The following is a 24,074-nucleotide window of genomic DNA, read 5'->3' on the forward strand; positions in this document are numbered from 1 at the left end:
CATATTTTCACAATCTAACAGGACCAACAACAATCATCACAGTCTTCTTTGAGTTCCAAAGTAAAATTAGATGACATCCAGCTTTTCATTGCAGTCACATATGTCTCAACTTTGGCAATCTGTGAGACATTACCTAAATACAGACACATGTACATCTACAGGTCATAGGAATAACAGTGAAAGCCAATCACATCCAAGTACAATCTGACCAAGAGGTGCAACATAATGAGAGAGCACCAGCAGTGCTAGACCAGAACCCTGGAGCACCCCGCACTTAATTGTGAAAAGTGTAGAGCCGTTTAAGGTGGCCACAAAAGATTTAGATAATCGACTAGTCACTCATTATTTTTGCCATTAGTCGACTATTCGGATCATACGTATATTGCGGTTTAATGCACCAGTATGCAGCAGCTCTTATATAACCATCATTAGCTTCAAGCTTCAAGTGTTAAAGGTATTTGCTAACTAAAAATCAAGACAATTAAAATGAAAGTTCATTCAACTTTTACTTGGTAACAAAATTGTTCATGTGCTAACTAAAAATAAAGAATTAAGATCATAGTTCATTCAAGGTTTACTTGGTAACAAAGTCATTCATTGAAGAGGAACATATTTTTTTAGCACTGTAACGTAGTGTTATAGAACATTAGCATTATCACATTTCCTATTCAAATATGACATCGCTGTTATAACATTACAGCAAACACATATGTGTTCTAAGGCTAATGAAATTGTCATTGTTAATGTTAACGTTTACAGCTACGTTAGTAGCTCACTACAGACATTGATGTTAGCGGCTAACTAGCCAGTTAGTTTACAGAGACGACTCTCGCTTTGTCAGAATCAGCCACAATGTGTTTCCTTCTTAGATGCTCCTGTATCGCCGTTGTACTGCTGTGGAAGGCAAGTTCTGCCTTGCAGATTTTGCACTCCAAGTTTTTCCTCTTTAATTTGGTTAAAATGCTCCCAAACTTTTGAGCTTCGTTGCTGGCGAGCCATGACATGGGTTGGGCATAACTTCTCCGGTGACATCACGGCTGACCCGGATTACCACTGCTGCACATGTGCGTCAAGAACAAAGTCAGCGGATCGTACAGCAGCGGTTATGAGAGAAAAACAAAGCTTAAAAAAAAAAAAAAAAAAAAAGATTACGTCGATTATTAAATTAATCGTTTACTATTTTGATAGTTGACGTAATCGTGACTAGTCTACTAATCGTGGCAGCTCTAGTGCCATTAAAACACACTGCGATCAGCCTGACAAGTAAGATCACACACGTGAAAGGACTAAAACAGAATGATAAAAACTGAATTCTCTCCGGCAAAATACAGCAGTCAGCTGTATCACAGACTGCACTTGGACCCAATGAGCAACACATTTTTGGATTGATGTGTTTGGAATGCTGACTGCAAACGTAAGATCCATCTCGCCATCCACATATTTCACAGCTTAAAAAGAAAAGAAATTGTAAATAGGCCTATAATCAAAGCAGTTTTAATGCTAACAACATTCCTGACTGGTAAAAGATCAACAGCATTTAGTTCCTCTAGCGCCCATCACAATCTTAGATTTTGTACACTGTCAATTTAGTACCAAATGACATGATTCACCCCATGACACAAGCCGGCTGAGGAGGCTTTGCACAAGGAGAGGCAGCTGCACTCAGACATGCCTGCCTGTTCCGTCCTGTTCCTGGCAGGCACCAGACATCTCCATCACACTTTAACTATGGCTGGCATTGTCTGAAGACGGAGAGAAAAGGCCACACACAGGTTTTACTGAGAAGCCCACACAGGCTACTTAAACATTTTACGGCACAGAAACGTTTTCCAAAGTGAAGACATGGATTTATTTGGCATGGCACAAGAAAAAAGTGCACTCACAATAGCACAAATACACAGCATGTGAAAAACTTCCACGAGTCTAGACCATAAACGCCTCATTTGCCTGTTCTGCTGCCCTATGAATGAAACACAGAATCAAAGTAAAAGTGTGTGGAAACAACTCTGTAAAACCTAAAAAAAAAAAAAACTGATGGAAGGCATTTCGGGCTCATACGTGACTTTTTCTTGTCTGCTTGCACAGGCTTATCTCTTTCTCACTGCAGTCCTGTCATTACTTTTAACTGAAACAAGAGAATAGCATGAATAAAGGATAAAGACAAACTCAACCTGGCCAGCCATCCGACCTTATTATTTTTTTCAAAAACCATATGGATTTGAATCACGTGTGATTACATCAGACATGCTTGAACCCTCGTGGGCATGCAAGAGTTTTTTCACGCCTGTCGGTTACGTCATTCGCCTGTGGGCAGTCTTTGAGTGAGGAGTCGTCCACCCTCTCATTGATTTTTCATTGTTTAGGAATGTCTCAGAGACTGCTGCTTTGTTTGATCAAAATTTTTTCAAAACTGTAAGGCACAACTGAGTGGACACCATTCGATAAATTCAGCTGGTTTTCGGCAAAAATTTTAACGGCTGATGAGAGATTTTGGTCTGGTAGTGTCGCTTTAAGGACGGCCCACGGTGCCTGACGGCGAGCTGCGCTTTGAGGTGGCAGCATCTCGCCGTTTCAAGTTGAAAACTTCCACATTTCAGGCTCTGTTGACCCAGTAAGTTGTCAGAGAACAGAGAACTTTCAGAAGAAGTCGGCATGAGGAGTTTATTCGGACATTCCATTGTTAACGGACATTTTGTAATGAAAGAACGTGCGGGCAGAGTCGCATGTCGGGCCGGACCCGACCGCGGGGGGTCGCAACAGGAAAAACACCTCCGTTGGAAATCTTAACGGGCAAGTTGGAACATGCCCAAGCTGTTAAACAATTTCTCAGTTACTCACTTGTTGAAAGCCATCAAAAGCCGCCTGAATTTTACAAATGGTTTTCAACACGGAGGTGTTTTTCCTGTCGCAGCGCACACAGATTCGCCGAGTCGTCACGGAAAGGACTCGGCGAATTTGTGCGCATGTCTTTCATTAAAAAATGTCCTTAAACAGTGGAATGTCCGCATAAAGTCCTCATGGTGGCCTCTTCTGAATCTTCTCTGTTCTCTCATGACGTCCTGGGTGAATTAAGCCTTAAATTAGGATGTTTTCAGGTCGAAACAGGCCGACGACGGCGCCTGGAAGCGCTGCGCGACGTCCCGCTCCGTGGGAAGTCCTTACACCGACAGAAACACCCCATAATCTCTCATCAGCTGTTAATCTTTCACCGAAAACCAGCTTAATTTCTCGAATGGTGTCCACTCAGATATTCCTCACAGGTCCAGAAAAAATTTTGATGAAGCAACGCGCGCCGTCTCGAGCAGCATGTGAAAAAGGAATTCAGGCGAGAGGGCGGGACCACATCTCACTCAAGGCCTGCCCACAAGGAAATGACGTCACCGACACGCATGAAAAAACTCACGCATGCGCACGAGCGTTCAAGCATGACTGGTGTAATCGCACGTCATTCAAATCCATATAGTTTTTTAAAAAAATAAAAAGGTAGGATAGTTTTCTAATAGACCTCGTATTTGTGTGTTTATCTATTATTTTGCTTTGTTATTTGTTTTGGTATTAAGTAATTACTTTACTTAAATGGTTATATTCTGAGTTTGATATACTTTTAGTCTGTTATTTGTCTAAACGCGCATGTCGAACTGGGTTGAACTGGTTTTACCATTTAGAACAAAGAGATTGAAGTTACAATATAAATCATATGTCCCATTATCACGTGGGTTATGGGCAGGGGGCTGGACCACCCTTGAATGCCCACAGGGACCAATAAGGGAAGGATTTTGCAAAATGAGGTCCGCCTTTGTCATGCCCATGTTGTGCTTTATAAAAACTGTTTTAGCCCACTGATCGAGGTTCTGAACGAATGGATCTCCTGCGAGAGAGATGTTCTTCAGAATCCAGGCCTGTTTTTCCATTGTGACTTTGAATGAATTTAAAGTGCGAAACAATTTGACTTTGTAAGGGACAGTATTACAATAAGAACCGGGTAGAATTAAAAGTAGCAAGCTGGCGATCATGTAATTGTAAGGAAAACCAATAAAATAAAAATGGCAGTGATGGACTGACAATTGCTGGTTTCTCCTTCAAAATGTAGCCATCAATGTATGGGTCCTCTTAAGCCCTAGGGCCTATTTCACCAAAATCACATACCCATACATTATGATTTATTTCTCAGCTTGTACAAGGACAAAAATGCAAAACTTTGGATCAGCTAAAAGACAGGTCCCTAGGGGATGTTGTGGATGCAAAAAATTGAAAGTAAATAATACTTGGTAGGAGTAAATGAGGTATTTTTTGCACAAAAATGAATTCTGATTTATGTTTTTATTTGCTTGGCGTTTGAGCTGTGGTTAGTTGATATGTGACTGAAGTGGAGACTTTTGTAGAGGAGACTTTGCTTGACATTTTGATGTATAAAAAGTGTATGTTGGTGTCAGCATTGGTTAGTTATGAGCGTTCAAATGTTCCAAAACGGGGCCCCAAATTTGGAAACGCTCAGGTTTAAGAGGTTAATGAGCCAATTCACTTCACCATTGCCGTTATGGCAAACCTTGAGGCCTTGCTGAAGAAACCACACACACACACTTAATGATTCTGATGTTCTGTGCATGCACCAGAGACAAGAGTATAAAGAAGCAAAACAATGAAGCAGTGCCTTTTCAAGGACAAAAATAGTTGTGCCGGTATGCGGAAAAGCATTCCTTGTTTCAGTCATGGCATTTACGTTGTTCGATTGCATGCAACTTTGCAATCGGACTGAATTGCATCCACAAAGCAATGAAACACGCAGACACAGTACAGAATATATTCTGATGTATCTATATTAAAATCAAGTTATCTGTTGTAATCTTGTATTAGTGGTCCAAATTAGCTTGCACAGGTAAACCCAAAACATTTGGAAATGTCAAGAAAAAGGTGCATTAAAAAGCATAATGATGCAAAGTTCCATCATTGAATATGGATATGATGTGAATGTGCACATGCAGAAACAGGACAAAAAGTCAATCCTGCATGTTTCCAATAAACAGAGGCATCTTCATATGGTGACACGGAATGCATGACAGGAAGAATTTATCTGTCAAGTGTTCCTGTTATAATGTGTAATTTGTTGCGTCTCTGTACACAGTCTGTCAAGATAGGTTCTGCAAAAACACATTTATAACTTTAAGTATAGGGCCAAGAGTTTTCACCGGCACCACTATAATTTTATTTATCAGTTTTCAAGTAGGGGATTCATAATATGGCATTACCAATACAATCAAAATTCACACTGTTTAGAAAAAAAATTAATAAAAACTTCCCCTGAAGGGAAAATACCAAGAGAACAGATGACTTTGAACTACCTTCGCCAGCACCGGTAAAGACCAATACAGTCTGTGACAGTGATGTCACAGATCACATGGGGACTTCCCCAGACTTGCGTGAAGCATTATGGGAAGCACACGATGCCAGCCAATCAGAGTAGAGAGGTACAGCCTCTCTGGCTCGTCCTCCAACATCGTGGAAAACATTCCGCAGCAGGTATGTGTAAATCTAAGACGGCTCTCATATATGTAAAAGCCTGCAAGAAATAAACACTTCTAAAATAAAAAACACTGTTTTTGTAATCTGATAATAACTCTGGAGTGATTTACAAGACATTTCACGGATGTAAGCATCCCATCAAGGTAACTTTCGGTCTTTTAAAAGCTCATGCATGCATGCACGCACCCACGCACACACGTCCTACTGTAGACTGTGTTAAAAAGAAAAACATTTGTTATGGAATTTCCAAGATAAATGTTCTCTTGATTAAAATGCGTTGTAATTTTACAACATGTTTCAAAAATAAACCGACATTATAATACTTGGATTTCAGGAGAAACTAAATTTTGCCAGTTTAGTGAAATGTGGGTGGCCCTACAGCTTTAAAGAAACATAAGAAAAACATGTCTGCTGAGCATGGATCCTCAGGAAAAGGCTGTGATGCATTAAAGTCTTGCATCGTGTCACAGCAGCTACAGAATTAAAAAAAAAAAAAAAAAAAAAAAAATCACACCTTTTTGCCTGCTGGCTGCATTGCTTTGATCTCCACATAAATACGCAGCCAAAGGCCTTTGGCTGCACTCACAGTTCTGTCCAAATGTCAGAGGTATTCTGGGTACTTTTATTTGTGCTGCAGTGCCTCATCTCCTTGATTATCTGACCCTGCAGCTTTCACAGGTGTGGATAACCGCTGGGGTAATGAAGCTGTAATCGCAGTCACTCAGAATTCTAGATATGAAGTAATGTAGACACAACCGTGTCTCCTCTGTTAATATCAACTATCAGAACATTTGTCAAACTGGGATTATCTCTTTGTTGAAGTTCGATCTGTGTGCATGCCACTGGTACCGTCTACAACAACAACAACAACTAGAATCTCACCCAAAACTAATCTCACAAAAAAAAGTTTTTTTTCTTCCCAAGGATGACAAAATAGCATACGTGCATGGACAGGGAGGGGGGAAAAAAACCAAAAAAAAAAAAAAAAAAAATCAATGTATATGCCTTATGTGATTTTTTTTTTTTAACTCGATCTTGCTGTACTTGTTTTAGATTGTGCACATGCTTACAGCAGACTGTCATCTACATTACTACAGTCATTACTAGTGCAGAAAATGAGCAGTTGGCTGACAACGCCTCACAATTTTCTTTGACTAAATTTTCTGACTGCAACAGTCTTTTGTCATGTTAACACATCTACACACTGACTTCTTTTACATTGTGTTTATTGTTTCTAATATCAGTCAGCGTCTATGACAGAGCAATAAAGTACATAATAATACAGATTTACAGCAGTCTTCTCTGTCAGGATTACCTACATCCTAATTTGCATGTTTCTGCACACGTGTGAACATTTTAGAACAACTTCATATTTCTCGGGTGTTTTTCAGCAGTGTGTCCGGTCAGGTGCCAGCACAACAAATCCAAATCTTTTTTGTTTGACTGAACTATTACAATCAAGCACCCACCACACACTCAGTCACACAAGTAGCCCAGCTCCAGATGCTGAGGTGGCTTGTCAACTCCACGCCGACCACAAATCTTCTAAAGAGGCGCGATAAGGTGACTTTCCGGACAGCATTTTACAGTTTCTACAGTTTTATTTATTTCATAAATGCCCTGATAGTGGGAGTTTTATGGAGGATAGGTCATAAGCCTGATCCATAACTGAATCCTTTGTTTAATCCGAGGGTTATATGTTGCTTGTTCTGCAGTACCTCTGCTCTGTCACAGGGCTCAGTTTGCCAATAAATACAATCTATAGGTCAACACAATGCAGCAAAACCTGTAAGTTTTTTGTAACCATAAATGCAATCAGCAATCTGTAGGAAACAATTAAGTTTGTGATTTTACTGCAGTTTCATTTTGGCATTAAATTATCAAACACTTATGTCACTGACCTGTAATTTAAAAGTTTTTTTTTCCTCCAGCATACGGCACATTTAAAAACTTTAGTACTTTAATTAAAGAATTGGTACTGAATTCTGTATTGCAGTTAAAAAGACTCAAGTCAATGCCAACTGACCTGAGTCTCTTAATAGAGACTCAGATTAAATATTTGGACTCTGTAGCTGTTTAAACGTTAACGCACCACCCAGCACATGGACATCACAAGTTTAAGTCAACCACAAAAACTGCTGTTGACACTGGTAGAATTTAATATCTCCTCTCACCATTTTTTTTGTGTGTCTTCATCACATTTTTAAGCAGCTCTGACTTCAGCACAGTTTTCCTGAGCAGCAGCCTGACGTGGCTCTGGTGTGTCCTGGGAGGAAGTCGACACACTGCTCAGCATCCTTTAGCATAAGTCAGGAACGGCTGATTTCACTCGTGGGAGATTTGAAAATGCTCAAAATTTTCAGGAGTTTTACTGGACGTACGGCTGCTTCAGTCACCTTGTGATCAGTGCAGACACCTCAACATAAAGTTGTCATATCAACCGTGGAGCAGAGGGCCCTGAGATATCACTCATTAACCACAGAGTGCATATAAGGTTTATCCAGAGTTGCACCTAGAAGGACTAGTCTGTCCTGAGCTGATGTGTGGACACTTGATGGTGCTGGGAGAAAAGAAACAAAACTTCTCCCATCTTTTGCCTAATTTGTGTGCCTACTGAGTAGACCTGATGCCACTGGTCTGTCCACGGCACAAAACGGAAACCACACTCGGCCGGTGTCGCAGACCGAATGGTCCCCCCTAAAAATCGGTCTGCCCTGCCTTCACTGCGCATGTGTCATTAGCCGCAGGTTCGGGATTTCAACTGCACTCCAGTCATCATCTAGCTCAGCGAAAGCTATCTGAACGATTTTGTACAACAGTCCTTCCCACAAAATCGCATATTTCATCATAAAAGATGGAGGAAGCGATCAGAGCGCCGTAGCTACACAAGCTGCTAGCTGATGCATTCACTACGCGTCAGTCATTTCAAAGCATCACCAAGTATTGCCTCATTTCTGCTAAAAACTGACTTTAGAATAGTTAGAGGTTTGACGCATGCGCTAGTGGAGGCAGGACGAACCGTTTTTAGGAGCGGCCCTTTCGATCTGCAACACCGAGTGTAACAGCAGTTTCACTCCTTCATATGCAGACATTTGTGGCCGTCTAGCGCTAGAAACTCTTTCACGCCTACCCTTTCTTTTATGTCTCTACTTGTGTATGATCTTCAACTTTGTAAAGTCCTTTCTAATGTACAATGAGCATTTGTTTCCAAGGTGTAACATTGCCATTTTAAAAGAGACATAAAATACGATATAAAACCTTTATGGGATGCTCCCATCAGGGAAACAGGCTAAATTAATGTTATTTTTTAAGCACTAATATGCATATGAAAGACCAGTCCAATTTAAGCATGCTAAAATGTTCTCAGAGTCAAGACTGAATCACTGTGTTAAATTTGTGAAAAGTCTTTTCTTTCATCTCGGGTGGCTGGGCAACACACTGAATGACCCACTGGTGACCTGTGCTGGTGGGTTGGTACTGTCTGACACAGTCATTACCGCATTCACATGCTTTCTCTACAGGCGACGTAATGGTGGCAGGTCTGCTCATCGCAGACATGAGGTGCTTTCACAGTGGCAACACATTTCTCTTTGTCCGGCCACCAACAATAGCCTGCAGTGAAGCTGAGGATGATCACACTACTGTAGCGTCAATAGTCACAACAACACACATTCCTTACCCGCACATCACCATGACAGTGTTTTAACACCACAACAAAAACTAAGCACCTTCCTACAACAAAGAGAAATCAATCTGCTGCTTTCAGCAATAAACAACATCCCAGGTGACAGAGACAATTTGGACTCTACCTTCCGCCAGGTGTACAGTTGTGCACAGCACAAGTGTCACTGCAATTTTCCACCTGACAGAGATATCATTTTTTTTACCCAGCACCCATGTCATCTAGATGACAATACCACTGATGCTCATGTAAGCGCCTTGGTCTTAAAACGAGGTCCTGTCAGGCACTGAACTGGCACATTCAAATCATCCATCATAAGAAAGCTCTCAGGAGCCTCAGACCACCAGTAAAACATCCAAATTATGTGCACATCCAATTTGAATCTGTTTCCCATGTTGCAATTCTGTACAGTCAAAAGTCTCATGAAATCATTTTTAACCCCAAATCAGTTTCAAGTCTCACTTGCAGTTTGAAATGTAATTCAAATCACATTTTTTGCAAATCTGTTTTGGTATGAATGCTCATATTGAATTCTGGGTGTGTCCGTGACTTTTCATGCTACACAAAGTTCGCCAGAGCCGGGGGGGCGGACTGCAGAAACGCAGCGGTTTGGGTTGAGAGCGGATTCTGCCATGCTGAATTAGCAACCAGAGAGAGACCAGCCAATGTCATCACATTTACAGCTGCCACAAATGACTATTTTGATGGTTGACTAGTCAACGATTATTTTTGCGATTAGTCGACTAGTCGGATCATACATAAATTGCAGCTTATCGCATTTTATCGATAGATACCATTATAGATTCCGCTTATCAATCCGATTCCTCCTATCGATACCTCCTGTGAATTTTCTGTGTGCTAAAAGTAGGCTTTACAGGTTTTCTATGTCAACATTTTATTGAGTGTTAAAGTAAATAAATATGAAATTGGTCACTGGATCCTTGATCTCTGGACATAGACAGAAAAAAAATCTGTAGTTTGTCAAAAACATTTCCTTTCAGACATTAACGGCAAGGACGTCACTCCATACATCTGAGCTGAGCTGGCTGCTGGAGTCTGCAGGTCTGCAGCCATACAGTCTTGGGCCAGGACGTCTCATTTTGGGAGGAAAAAAAACATTTTGATTGATTGCAGTTTCTTGTTGTATTATAACGTTTGGAAAGAGGTGTCATTTGATTTAAATGGTGATTTGCTTTGAAGTTATTAATTCCAAGTGGACTTTATCTTTCTAACTTGACCTGGCGGCGCAGCGTTTGGAGCAACGGAACAGAGGACAATTCTCTTTTCTTTCTCACAACAAGACAAGACTCCCAGTTAGTCACTTTAATCCGCACAAAACTGACTCACGATTGACATATTTTAATGGTTCTGAGAGGGGATAAGAAGCGGAGTTGCCGCTTCTAAAGAGGAGTGAAGCAAAGATCCAACGAAGCAGTGGCTCGAAGCACTGCTTCATTGGTTCAAGGGTCAAAGCAAATGACTCGTCGACTACTAAATTAGTTGACGATTTCAACAGTCGACGTAGTCGTGACTAGTCGAGGCAGCCCTAGTCACGTTGCCGCTCTACTCTGATTGGCTATCACTCCTCCTCCCCACCAAAAAAAAAAAAAAAAAAAAAGAAAAAAAAAAAAGCAGATTTGCAGGATACATAACATAAAAATAGGAAACCTCTTAAAATAGGCCAAGGTTAGCCATCTTTAAATTTGTCCGAGGTCTGTGCCCCAAGAATGTTCCCTGTGAATTTAAAGACTCTGGCAGTACTAGGATGCTGACCACAGACGGACAGACGCAAAGCCTTTGCAATACCCGATGGCCATATTTTGATGGCTTTGGGTAATAAACTGAAAGCTCAGTCCACCACACTGTGGGAAGCTTTATAGTTCAACCACTGAGGAACACTGACAACATCCTGGAGTGTATGTGTTCATTACACAACCCGGCCAGGCGCAATTCCAAAGAAAAATGGGGTATGAATAGATGTGAAGGGTGATAGATTCATTGGTATGCTCCCTAGCTGGCTGGCAGACAGACAAGACCCACTCCAGAGTTTTGGATCAACGAGAAAGAGATTGTGAGAGTAAGAGAAGAGGACTGGTTCCCATTCAGGGTACCGTGGTGCTAACTTTGAATAAATACACAATCCCATGCATGCACGCACAAACGGAGGCAGCTCAGTGAGGAGTCGCTCCCTTCTCATGCAGATCTTTTGTCTCTCAGTAATGTCTGGTATGCTGGGATACAGGCTTTGCTCAATGACCTGATTTCTACAGGGGCTGCCAAACCACCAAACTGTGTGTATGTGTGTGCGCGTTTGTGTTCATCTGCCTGCAAACCCTTCCTTTGGATAAGACATGGGACTTTACCAGGCAGACATAGACTGGTCCAATAAGACAGCAGGAAGCACACAATACATCAATGACTTGCATGAAGTAAACAAAAAAGGCCTTTAGTTCTCAAAGCAGAAACAAGCATGCAAGTGGATAAGAGGAAACCTGTTTTGATTTCAGTCAGCACAGTAATTATGACCCAAGGCACAGCTAATAGGGCACTGCAGTCTCATCTGAACCCTGCGTGATTTGACCACTTATGGGGACCTGCACTCCATTGTGCATAACTTCACACGGGAAAATGATGTAGTTTTGTTTTTGGCTGCAATCACCATAAGTGTTTTTTTTTTTTTCAGTTCCCGGTGGAGAAGGGAAGACAAAGCAAGTGGGAGATATTGTGTCGGAAAGTGTTAGCGTACACAGCTAACCAGAGTAGCTCCGTTCTCTCGCCTGCAAAACCGCCTCCACATGTTTGTGCTCCGGGTCATAAACAAACCGCAACATGTCCGCTTTCCACCGCATCGTCACTTTTTCTTTGCGTGTAATTTGCCCAAAAACCCATTGAAAATGCCGTGTTCCCCCCTCCCCCAGGAAGTAGAGAAATTACATTATATGTATCATATTTAATCTTTTTAGCACCCGCCCTCAAACTAGACTGCGGTACCCTATTTAATAATTATTTTAAAACAAAAGTGGAATGTTATCGGTTTAGCATTTGCACAATATTTGATGGTATGACAACTCCCCCATAACCACCCAAAGTAGCCACCAAATGCAGGCTCAAAAGCAGCACACTCTGAAATCACTCTTTAAATTAAGTTGCAAAGAAAGACGCTTTTAAAGTTTTTTTTAAACCAGTTTCATTTGTAACTGTTGATGTGTGGTGACACCGCTCCAGGCACTTCCCCTGACATCCTACCTTGTTTCTGGATGAAGATCCTGAGCAGCGGATGAGCCGTTGACACTGCCTTGCAGAAATTGTCATCATTGTTGATCGGTAGAAGGTCCCCGTGGATGTCCGCGTAACCAATCATCACCTCCATGTTGGCAATGCGGTGAATGTGCAGAATGAGCTTGTAGAACTCTTCAAACTTTCCGGGCTTGAGCCTGTTGACGGAGAACCGGCGGAATTCTGCTCCATACTAGAAACAATGAAAGAGAAAATAATTAAAGGCCATTCACTATAACAAGCAAAGAGCAAGTACAAATTACGATGTCTCAACCATGACATTTTCCAACTGTAATAATCTCAATTTTTCCTTTTTTTGATAACAAATAATACACAGTGCTGGTCAAAATTAAACTTGGTTTTCAATAACTTAATTTAGACCATTGTAGAAAATGCATGTAAAAAGAACGAAGTTGCATAGCCATAATATTTAATACAATGTCCAATTACTGAACAGCAATCACTAAAATAAATAAATAAAATACATGCAGGTCATAGTTACTGGCACCAGTTTGATTAATTAAAATCAGCTCCAAAACAAAATACTAAAACAAACAGTTGTTCACCTCAAAAGTCCACCTGATCTGAAATAGCCAATCAATGACGGTGTCGCAGACCGAATGGTCCACCCCTAAAAATTGATCTGCCCTGCCTCCCCTGCGCATGCGTCATTTAGGAGCTCAGTCACTCGTCTGAGACAGAGTCTCTTCACCCAAAGCGATCAAATGGATTAATGGAATTATTAACCATCAGATGACAAAGTAAAACCTCTAAAATCAGTTTTAAGCAGAAACGAGGCGATACTTGGCGACGCTTTGCAATGACTGACGTGCAATGAACACATCAGCTAGCAGCTTGTGTAGCTGCGGCACTCTGATCGCTTCCTCAGTCTTTAATTATGAAATAATGCTGAATTTATGTGGAAATGATTGTTGTACATAAGCTTCAGATATCTGTCGCTGAGAGAGATGATGACTGAAGCGCAGTTTGAAGCAGAAATGAAGTGATAATCTGTGAACCGCGGCTAATGATGCTTGCGCAGTGAAGGCAGGGCGGACAGTTTGGTGTGCGACACTGGCTTTACTGCAGCCATCTGCCTAGTTTGAAAAACTGAAAATCTTTTGCTGCCCACCCAAATTTGTAAGCACACTTTTATTCAACACATGAAGTAAGACAAGTACTTACATTTAAAGCAAACACGCATTTAATTTTAAATTTTATTTCAAATTTGAGAGTTTTTTTTTTTTTTTTTAGGTTTTATTTATTTTAAAATGACCTCCCATATGCAGTACATTCACAGCACACCAGGGGGCCACAGCCCACACTTTGGGAATAACTGCTTCACTGCACAAAAGGGCTGATGATTTCTAGTTTTTTTTTTTTTTTTTTACATTGGCAAAGGATAAAAGATCTGCTTGCAAGCATCAGAAATCAGACATCAAATCAGAAGCTCAGACATCAAAAACATAAGTGCAAAGGTTACAAACATTCATTCTTACTGAAATTACTCCTGGCAGTGATAGGGCGAAAGGCGGGGTAGACCCCGGGCTGGACGCTAGTCTATCGCAGGTCCGACACATATAGACAGACAAACGCTTTCACACGCTCACTCTCACCGACAGTCAATTTAGAGCCATCTATTCACCTAACATGCATGTCACTGGAAGTGTGAGGAAGCTGGAGGACCAGTAGGGAACCCATGCAAATGTGGGGAAACACAGAGCCGCCACACAGAAACAAAGCGAACCGGGGATCTTCTAACTGTGAGAAAACAGTGCTAACCTCTAAGCCCCTGTGCTGCCTCTTGGACTTTTTCTGAAATATTTTCATTCATTTTCTGCTGCTTATCTGGGTCACTGTGGCAACAGACCAAGCAACTCTTCCCACACTTCCCATGAAATATTTTGATTATATAAAACGGATTCATTTGCATTTATTTCAGAATGCATTCAGAATTTTAATGTTTCCCACAATCCCCCTGCGTGTCCCAAAATGCACCGCGGCACCAGCAGAGTTCCAGCGTCTCACAGTGCATGTAAACAATGGCAAAGCGAGGATGTGGATGGCGCTAATTCAGCATGTTCACGAGCGATTATGATGATGACACGTTCTCTCAAGTTGAGAGGGTTATCTAGAAGAGGTGTAGCATCTGTGATGAACTTCTGCTGTGCCCCGATGTTGTCTTGTTGTCCACACTTCACGAGGTGTGTTTACACTGTGCCCTAAACCAGAACTCTGCTGAAAATGACCTCTCGCATGAGTCACAGACAGTGAACCGGCGCGAGATTTTGAAAATTCATTGGGCTAATCTCACCCACCACTTCATGCATCTGACTGAAATGTGGCACAGTGGCCCTGTGTGGCTTGGACACATGCACACTTGTATTTCATCATAATCAAACCAGAATCCTAATGGTTATTGGCGTTCAAACAAACCCACTTTTTTTTTGCTGCTGCATGTACAGATTTCCAACAACCTACTTGCGCATATCAACACAACACCCTAACAACCATGTAAGTTAGTTATTGTGATGCTAAAAAAAACAACAACACTTCATAATTAGAACAGCATTCCTCATTTAGCACATGGCTTCATCTCAGGCTGAGAAAATGCAAACTCTGAGTTACCACCAGGTGCCACTACTACTGACAAATGTACCAGTGTGTCCCCCCAAAAAGAGACTTTACAAAAAATATTTCACTACTGAACTCAGTCCAAGCCATGTTGTTGTTGCTCTTTGGCCTTATGCAACACATAGCATAGCAGGAAGGCTAAAATAAATGGTTTTAATAACACTGTATCACACTCTTACGAAGTCTTAAACACACACACACATTTAGCTGCGTATTTGACCAACAAAACAACGGGAAACGAGTGGACAATGCAGGTGGATGAGTAAGCTGCCTCAGTACGTATAATGGCACCGTCAGAGATCCTGACCATCCGTCCATCCTTTCCGCTCAAGATCCTAAACTGGAATAATTGTGCTGCAGCATTCCCCGCTAGGTCACAAAAAACAAACAAAAACCCACCAATGAGGACGCAGCTGAAGGTCATCGTGCGACTTGTATACAAGCATGGAAAGGGACGCGAGGGAGGAGTGATAGAACAGCAGCGAGGCACAAAAGCCTGACTCTATAAACCACAACAACAGAAAATTGCAGTAGCAGTGCTGTCTGAATCACAGCGGTAATTTGTAGACTTGGTGCTGTTTTTGTTGCTGTAATCTGCAGCTCACAGCTGCAGAGGAGATGAGTGGAAAGAGGATCAGGCGTACTGAAGTCCTGACACGATGTCACACACTAGAATAAAAGAAAACGACCGGGGGACACTGTATCGCTGCTCTGTAATTAGAAGCTGACGTATGAATATAAGAGGAGGCGTGTTTGTAGATTAAGGGGTTGCCAGGCGGGTGTGAGTTTGCAGCCAAATTCACATCTTTGCAAACGTGTGGAAGTGATAAGTTGATCAACAGAAAAATATCTATTAAAGACAATGAAGTTAATCTGCTCAGACTTCTAAAATATGACTTGTTACACTTCCTATTTTAAGTTGTTGCAATTTAAATATAACTGACGTTTGAGGGTAAATGATGATTTGATTGATCAGCAACTTAACCTATGACGAAAGGAGCTGCAGCATTAGTTTAAGGCAAACCGGCGTTTCCGAGAATAGAACTCCAGCTAATAAAACTGAAGCTTAATTAGTCGAATACGCTTGACAAACAGGTTTGTCAGTAAGCCGGAACTGCAGCTGGAATTTGGGAAGGTAAAAACCAAACAAAGCAAAGTGAACAGTGAAAGATTTTCAACGTTACATTTATCTCATCACTGCGCTATAATACACTTGTACATATCAGCAACGAGCTTCGCTACAGATCTGAATTTCAATGTTGTTGTGGTACTGCACTTGGTGCAGAGTGTGAACAATCCGGTTCACAAGAAGAACTCGGCCCTCGGGCGTGAGCAAGTCTGAACACGGAACGATTAATCACAGGACCAGTCGCAAAAAACTAAAGATGAGGATACACTTGCCTTCCTGGCCTATCAGTGCAGTGTGAAGCCAACAGGTTGAAACAAGTCTTGAGATACTTATTGCTGCCTCTTTCATACACACAAGCTGTGACACTGCAGGTATTAAACCAACTGCGTTTTGATTTTTAAACCGTGCATCACTGATGCTTCAAAACTGTTGAAGCACAGCAGCATTTTTACAAAAAACAATCATGATACAGTAGGAACGCTTAATTATGGCACAACTCAAAATCACAAATATTACGGCCAAAACTGACATCACAACTATCCGATACAATTTCTCATTGACTTTTGATGTATACTGCGTTCATTCAATTTCAAAAATAAAAACTTGCCATTTTAACAGTGGATTTCCTTTAAATATAACTTCAAATTTAAATATCATTAAAGCTATAAACAAGCAGAAGTAAAAATATAACTCCTGGCCAGCCCACAAATGGGTAAAGAAGGTGGAGGGTGAACCACACTCAGGATGAATGAAGCCCAAACAAGCTGCCCCTCCTTCCCCCCAATCTGGAAGTTAAAAAATAAATAAATAGTTTAAAACTATGGCCAGCATATTGGCTGAGCAACAGCCAGTGGAGCCAAAAAGAGTTTAAGGCAAAGAGGAAATACTGCTGATGCTCGTCACATATTAGCATTTTAAAACCTGCACGAGGGCAGAGAGAGTGGAAAACCATTCCACGCTGCCCCTCACACTCCATCAACTGTCTGTGATAAGAAATTTAAGTGAGTAACACCAGGCACCTCCAGAACGATCCCAGATAATCTGATCAATGAACAGTTTCAGTCTTTTATAGAAAAAGCAAACATCAATCAGTGAGCACAAAATGCACAGCTGATTAAAGGCGTACTGCCTTTCTGTTTTTACCATCTACTTTAAGTCATAAAAAAGGGGTTTCGTCTACACTACTATGAATTTTGTACCTTAGTATTCAAATAAAGGATTCATAGATTATATTATCAATATGATAAAAAAAACCCTGTTTGGAAACATTTTAAATTTTTGACCCATGTGGGTTAAAATACAGCTCCCACTTTCTGTGCTGATGTCATAGACGTGGGTGGGGTTTGACCCTTGAATGACACGGCTACACTACATCCGCTATTGTTGGCATCATGGGAGAGAAAAGTGGCAGACCTTAAATTGTGACTGAAAATGCCAGAATCTATGTAAAACTGAAGCAGAAAGAAAGCACTGGACAGAAATGGTGAACCCAGGCAAGATCACACTGGGAAGAGCTCAGGATAAAAAAAGAAATCAACATATTTCAAACAAAGGTTTAGCTGGATATCTGCAGGACAGGTAGGACAACACTCATCCAGGCCAACTGTGACAACTGTCAACACTAACGTTAGGCCCCATAAAAAAACATTAGTTTATCATGCTTGACATCAGAAAAAAGTGGTGACGGAAGGCAATTTTTTTTTTTTCTTAGAAACAGGTACATAAAATGTCATTTCAAACCTGAAAAATGACACATACAGCACCTGCATACCAAGTGAAGAACTGAAAAGATCAGACATTTTTAAAATAAATCTTATTTCCATGTTGAATACAGTTGTGTACTGCATGATAGTAGCGTGATAAACATGCGTACTGTGTGCACGTGAGACGGCACACACAGTACGCATGTTGTCATTGACAACATGCGTACTGTGTGCACGTGAGACGGCACACACAGTACGCATGTTGTCATTGACAACAAGTCCCATGTTCCAGGCCTGGCTCGGTAAACTTCCGCCGTCTTCGGCCAAAGCATACTTGCCACCTAGCAGGTGTGCCAGTTCTTGCACCAGCTGTACCGCCATCAATGAAATTCACCAATAAATAAATAAATAAATAAAAAATTGATGCGGGCGGATTTTGGCATGCGGGCAGGAATGATAAACTAATGTGCGTTTTATTTATTTATTTATTTATTTGCTATGGGGCCTTAGTTACAGTTACAACATTTTTACTTGGTTTATCAAAATAAGTCAGTGGAAAGATTAACATTTTATTGCAGCTTTATTAGTCTCTGTATGTAGTTGATTCATTGGAACCATGCACTGCAAAAACTGATGTCTAAGAATGTAAAAAAAAAAGAGACTTGTTTAAAGAAAATTTGACTTAATTTTTGTCTAAATAGAAAAATAATCTTGTCAAGCATTTTTTATATAAGAAAAAATGTCTTATTTTGGGAAAATGTACCTCACATTTTTTCCAGCTCATATCAAGCTGTATTTAACCAGTAACAAGGCAATGGATTTCAAATCATTCAAGCAAAGGAACAAGACTGTTTTCCTTATTTTAAGACAGAAGCTAATCCTAAAGTAAGAAATCTGTCTAGTTTTAAGGCACATTTTGATTATTCAGTGCCTAGACATTTTGCTACTTTTGAGAATTCTAACCAAGTAAAGTTTTCTTACCCCATTGGCAGATTTTCTTTTTTTTTTTTTTTTTGCTTAAAACAAGACAATTTGGCTGGATTTCAGATTATTTGGCTTATTTTGAAAGGCACAGTTTTTGCAGTGTGTGCTTCCGCCTTCATTTTGCCTACGAGATGTCGGCATCATCGCGATTGCTCTCACTGCCTCGGATGCGCTTACTGAGTCTGCGGGCTTGGTAAACGCAGCAGCGGGCCACTCACACCGCCCTCCTGTCTGCTGTGCGGAGCTGCGCCAAATCTGGCAACAGGTCCAGAGACTACACTCGCTGTTTTGATTGGGATGTTGACCGCAGCCGCAGAGCTCCGTGGCCACCGAGAGAGGACTTGGATTCTTTGCGGGTCCCGCATCCGTACCTCCGGAGGCAGTGAGCGAAGGGAGAACACGCGCATTGTGTTCTGCGTGTGTCTGTTTACAATCTTCTCACCCAGAAGAAAAAAGAGAGTGTTTACACAGGAGAGAAAATGTTAATGCCTGTTTGGGAAAGGTGTATAAAGTGTGTAGTGAAGGGTTTTACAGCCTTAAAACATCTATAACAATTGTAAAAAAATAACGCTGACTACTTCGCGGAGTTTGCTTATCGCGGGTTATTTTTAGAACGTAACTCCCACGATGAACGAGGGACCACTGTATACCACAGGAAAAAAAAGTACTTTATAATAATCCTACTTCAACACAAAGTAAGTTTTGACAATTTTAGAAATTATTCAACACACTAACTGGCACAGTTTCCAAAATCTGTCCGTCTGCTAAACCTGCTTATTTCCAGTTAAGGGTAGTTTCAAAATTTGGGTGGCACATCATGGGGCTGAAACCTAACATGTTTGATGTTCAGCTCGTACTACACCAAAACCAGAGTAACAACAAAATCCTTAATGGGTTACAACTGCTGTGGTTTCTATTTGCTCCAAAAAGGGAAACACGTGAGGACATATGACAGTGAGTCAGCACTGCGGTGGTGACGTGAGGATTGTGACGCTGTTACACCTGCCCATCCACGCCACACACTCCCTGACGTCACCTACAATCGCTGCAGCTACATGAACGCACATGTCCCCCTGTGGGCCAAACACAAAACGGACCCGACTCCAGTATGAAAGCAAAGTCCCTTTGAAGATGAAGCTCATTTGTACAATTGTTCTCCCACTGTTTTTTAATCTACATTACCATCATCTCTGGAGTCCTCACGTCTGCCAGCTGAACACAGGAAGCAAAAAATAAAACTTAAGGAGACCTCTGGGCTGAATGAGTCACAATGTACCAATAGCAGCATGTGCCTCTGCTTTGATGAAATTTAATGTTGTTTCCACGGTTCCTGTATACAACAACTGAATAAAAGTTTTCTCAGACAACCCTTTACTGAGTAATGAATTTTTTATATTTTTTTTTCTGCTGAAGGATTACTTGAAATGTTTCTATTTCCATCTTGAAAAAAAACATGCTGGAATTATCAGCCTTATCAAGAGAGGAAACATCGGTGTTAATCAGGATCCAGATGTGGATTGTAAATCTTTTCTTTCTTTTGAGGCAGAGATTTATTCCTCATTACGATCGCGCTCTCAGATCATTTTGGACCATCTCCATGAGACAACCATATCAAAAGCAAGAACCTATTCCTGATAACTTGGTATGGATCGGTTCCCAGATGTGAATTTTGGCTAGTTTATTCTTATGTTTACATGGCAAAATTGAACCTGGTGTTTAGCCAGACAAGAAAATACTTCTAATCAAAACAATGCCTGGTTTAAAGCAGTTTAAAATCCAACCAACATCCTTTTGTGAAAAACCTACGCCAACAACCGCACCAAAATGTGCCCGACAATTCCAAAGCTACAAACCGTGCCAAATTTACAGTATGACTTCAGGGTTTTGACTAGGTTCTGTTTGACTGAAGGAACATGTACATGTTCCATGCAAAATGTAAATGTGCACAAGCTCAGAATATTTTACATTCCTGAAACTGACTGCCATTTCTGGAAAGGCATTTCACATTTAAACCTGATGTCTCAGCTGCACAGGAACCCTGTAGATTACATTCTTTTAAGTGGTTTAGGGCAGAGCTGGTACGATTTAAATCAGCTGATTTAAATTATGATTTAAGTCACTGTAAAAAAAATAAAATAAATAAATTTTATTTTTTTAGAAATCAATATTTAAAACATCACCAAAATATGAAATACCATTAATTAATGGTACATGTATGTGCACTTTTATGTTTTAGCAGGTCAATGAAGATTATAACCAATGATATTTGTATAGTCTCATTAAGAAGAGTGAAATAAATAAATATGAAAAAAGTCAATTTAAAATCAATAAAAGTTGATTTAAGTTGAAAAAAAAAAACTTTTTTTTTTTAACCAGCCCTGGTTTAGGGTAAGTTTTAGTGTTAGATTAAGGGTTCATTTTTCAGAAATGCATAACAAATTTGGAAATTTAAATAATACTTCCACATCTGGTCCATAGCTTTGTGCACTTCTGGGTGTCTTCTTACACAGTCAAGGTCCAATTCTAGAACATTTCACATTTGTGTACTGTGTGGAACGCGTTCTCTGCCGTATGAGAACCGCATTATTTTTGCAGTCCTGACCATGACTGCCACTTCTAGAAGGGTGCTGCACACTTTCAGTGTCAGAAGAAGGATCTAAACCTGATGTCTCAACTGCCAATCAAGTGTGTAGAAATTACTTTATTTTACACGTTTTAAAGTTGGGGTTAAGAAAAGGGTAAGAGCTTGCCTTTTCTAAAATGCATATAAAATTGGGAGAAGTCAATGCTTTGCCTAGTTCTGGAAGTACTGCACAGTAGCAGAATTCCAATATGGTACAGGTGCAGTTGTGGAATATGTATGAATCGCATACAACACAGAACATCAGCGCATCACATTCACAGTTTTAAAAAAAGGGGCTAACATTTAACACCAATGTTTTTGAAAGGTCACCAGTAACGTTAAAGGCATGCACTGGCTTCAGGTATGAAAAATGGAATGCCTCCGATTGGCATCACGATAAACCCAGTGCCATCAAAACTGTTAACCCCAACCCTAACGCTAGGGACTTGAAATACTTCCCCTCGTGCATTTACAAACATTTGCTGTAGTTCTGCGTTTCTCAGACCATACCTGTGGAATTCACGATTTTGGGATACGTCTCCCGAGCCACTTTGACACTTAAAAAGTGCCAATTGTTAAAAAAAAAAATCTTAATATCTATTCATGAATTCATGCAGACATGGATGCTGACTAATTAAAAGTGAATTATTGTTACAAACTATATACATAATTTAACTCCACTGCAACATCCCACAAATGTTCTTTGGCGTTGGGATGCTCACTCAGTGCCAGTCTAGTTGAACGTGTGGGACACGAGATGAGGTTTTGCATAAATATTTTGTAAATATCACATCTACGTGAGACAGAATTGAGTGGACACTAATCTCAATGTACTTCTTAGTTATCCAGAGAAGACTGAAACTATGCATGTCGACTCAAACTGCAGAGATGGACGTAAAATTAAAACAATAATAAAGAAAATTACAAAAAAAAAAAAAAAAAAAAAAACCTGCTCTGCCTGGTGACAGTGAAGGCAGCAAACGCTTTTATTTTCCATTAAAACTCACCTTGCTTTTTACTTCAACAGCGTTACAATCCATACTTCGCAGAGGTTGTGATTTATTAAAACTCCGATTCATTTTTGTGGTTGCAGTAAAAATAAATAAATAAATAAAAAAAAAAATATATAAAAATAAAAAAGAAAAGAGAAAAACCTTGAGTGGTTTTTGCCCACAGAATCAGGGGCTCCGCTCCGCTTTAAAAATCCTCTTGCTTCGCTTCCTGCGGAGAACTTTGTGTTTTTTTAGTTCCCTCTTTCTCCTCCTGGAAGATTGTTCTTAACCGCCGCAAACTGAGGGAGAACAGAGAAGAAACAACTCGACGCGTTAACTCAACAGACTGAGAAGTTTTGAAATGACATCAGCCCTCAAGAAAAAAAAAAAAAAAAAAAAAAAAAAAAAAACGCATGCTGCATTCAAGTGATCCTCGTAAAGTCTAGTACCTTCAGTAGTATCTTGATAGGTCTAGGACAAAACTTAAAAAGAAAACCACTGATAATAACTTAAATGGGTTATTTCTCCTGACATTAAATTTCATCTTATAGTTCCCAGATCGTTTTCTCCACCACATGTTAATAATTTACTTTGCCCATACAGCTTGAACTCTGAAACTCAAATTACTCGAGGGCTGCCAAAGAATGCTTCATTTTGGGTGTGCTGAGTCCATCCAAAGCACTTGAAATGTGAATCCTGAAGATGAAACGTGTGCATTTTGTCATTGCAAATATACATATTTATTCAAGGTATTTAAATACATTATATTGTGATTTTGCCGGATGTTTGTAATTGAACAGGCTTGAAAGAGTTCAAAATTTAAGTATATTTTTTAAAATCTGGATCATACTTGGAAATAGTCAATACTGAAGGATTACGAAAAATAAATGATTAGGAGGCCATTCTTGAAAGTAACTGTGCCAGTTTTATCCATCCACATGCTTCAAAGTATAGATTAGCAGCAGAAAAATTGCAACAATGAAAAACAGTATAGACGATTCCAAAATTTATTTTAAACCCACTGTTTGTTTTGTCCAGTTCTGCTGTCTGTTTACACTTGCTGTGTAGTTTTGCTGGTGCATTTATTTATTCAATCATTGTCTTTTGCCATTTTTTTTCTATTTCTTATCTAAAATGTGCTTTTATACACGAATCTTTTGCCATGATTTTTTATTATTTATTTTTATTATTTTATTATTTATTTTATTTTTTTATTATTTTGAAAACATGATCTCGGGATACAGAAATGTCACAAGCTTTCAAAGTTAGGACTAATACTACATCATAAAATAAAGAATTTCCATTATGTGAGAATTATAGATTTCCGACAGCACCTGAAGGAAGCATTACGTCCTCCGGGACGCCAGAGGTCGCGTTTTCCGCCCAAGGTTCAGAAAGCAGACAAGGGGAAATAAAAAACTTTTCTATCATTTTTAGGTGATGATTATTGTTGTTATTCTGAAATTATGCACACACAAACAAAACATACAAACCATAAGATATGAAGGGATATAAGCGATTGGAGGGGACA

General features: G+C 40.2%; 1 protein-coding gene across 1 annotated transcript in view; it reads right to left on the reverse strand.

Annotated features, from left to right (window-relative positions):
* pard6gb (par-6 family cell polarity regulator gamma b) overlaps window positions 1-22,861 on the reverse strand; it is an 87,489-nt gene extending 64,628 nt beyond the window's left edge. Inside the window, exons 1-2 of the mRNA XM_034160938.1 lie at window positions 22,559-22,861; window positions 12,449-12,671 (exon numbers count right to left, since the gene is read on the reverse strand). Of these exons, the coding sequence (XP_034016829.1) occupies window positions 12,449-12,671; window positions 22,559-22,630 (295 nt within the window). The 5' untranslated portion in view covers window positions 22,631-22,861. The remainder of the gene's footprint in view (window positions 1-12,448; window positions 12,672-22,558) is intronic.
* Between the last annotated feature and the right edge of the window lie 1,213 nt (window positions 22,862-24,074).

The sequence above is a fragment of the Thalassophryne amazonica genome, chromosome 20 (genome assembly GCF_902500255.1).
Source record: "Thalassophryne amazonica chromosome 20, fThaAma1.1, whole genome shotgun sequence".
In the NCBI taxonomy this organism is placed as follows: Eukaryota; Metazoa; Chordata; class Actinopteri; order Batrachoidiformes; family Batrachoididae; genus Thalassophryne; species Thalassophryne amazonica.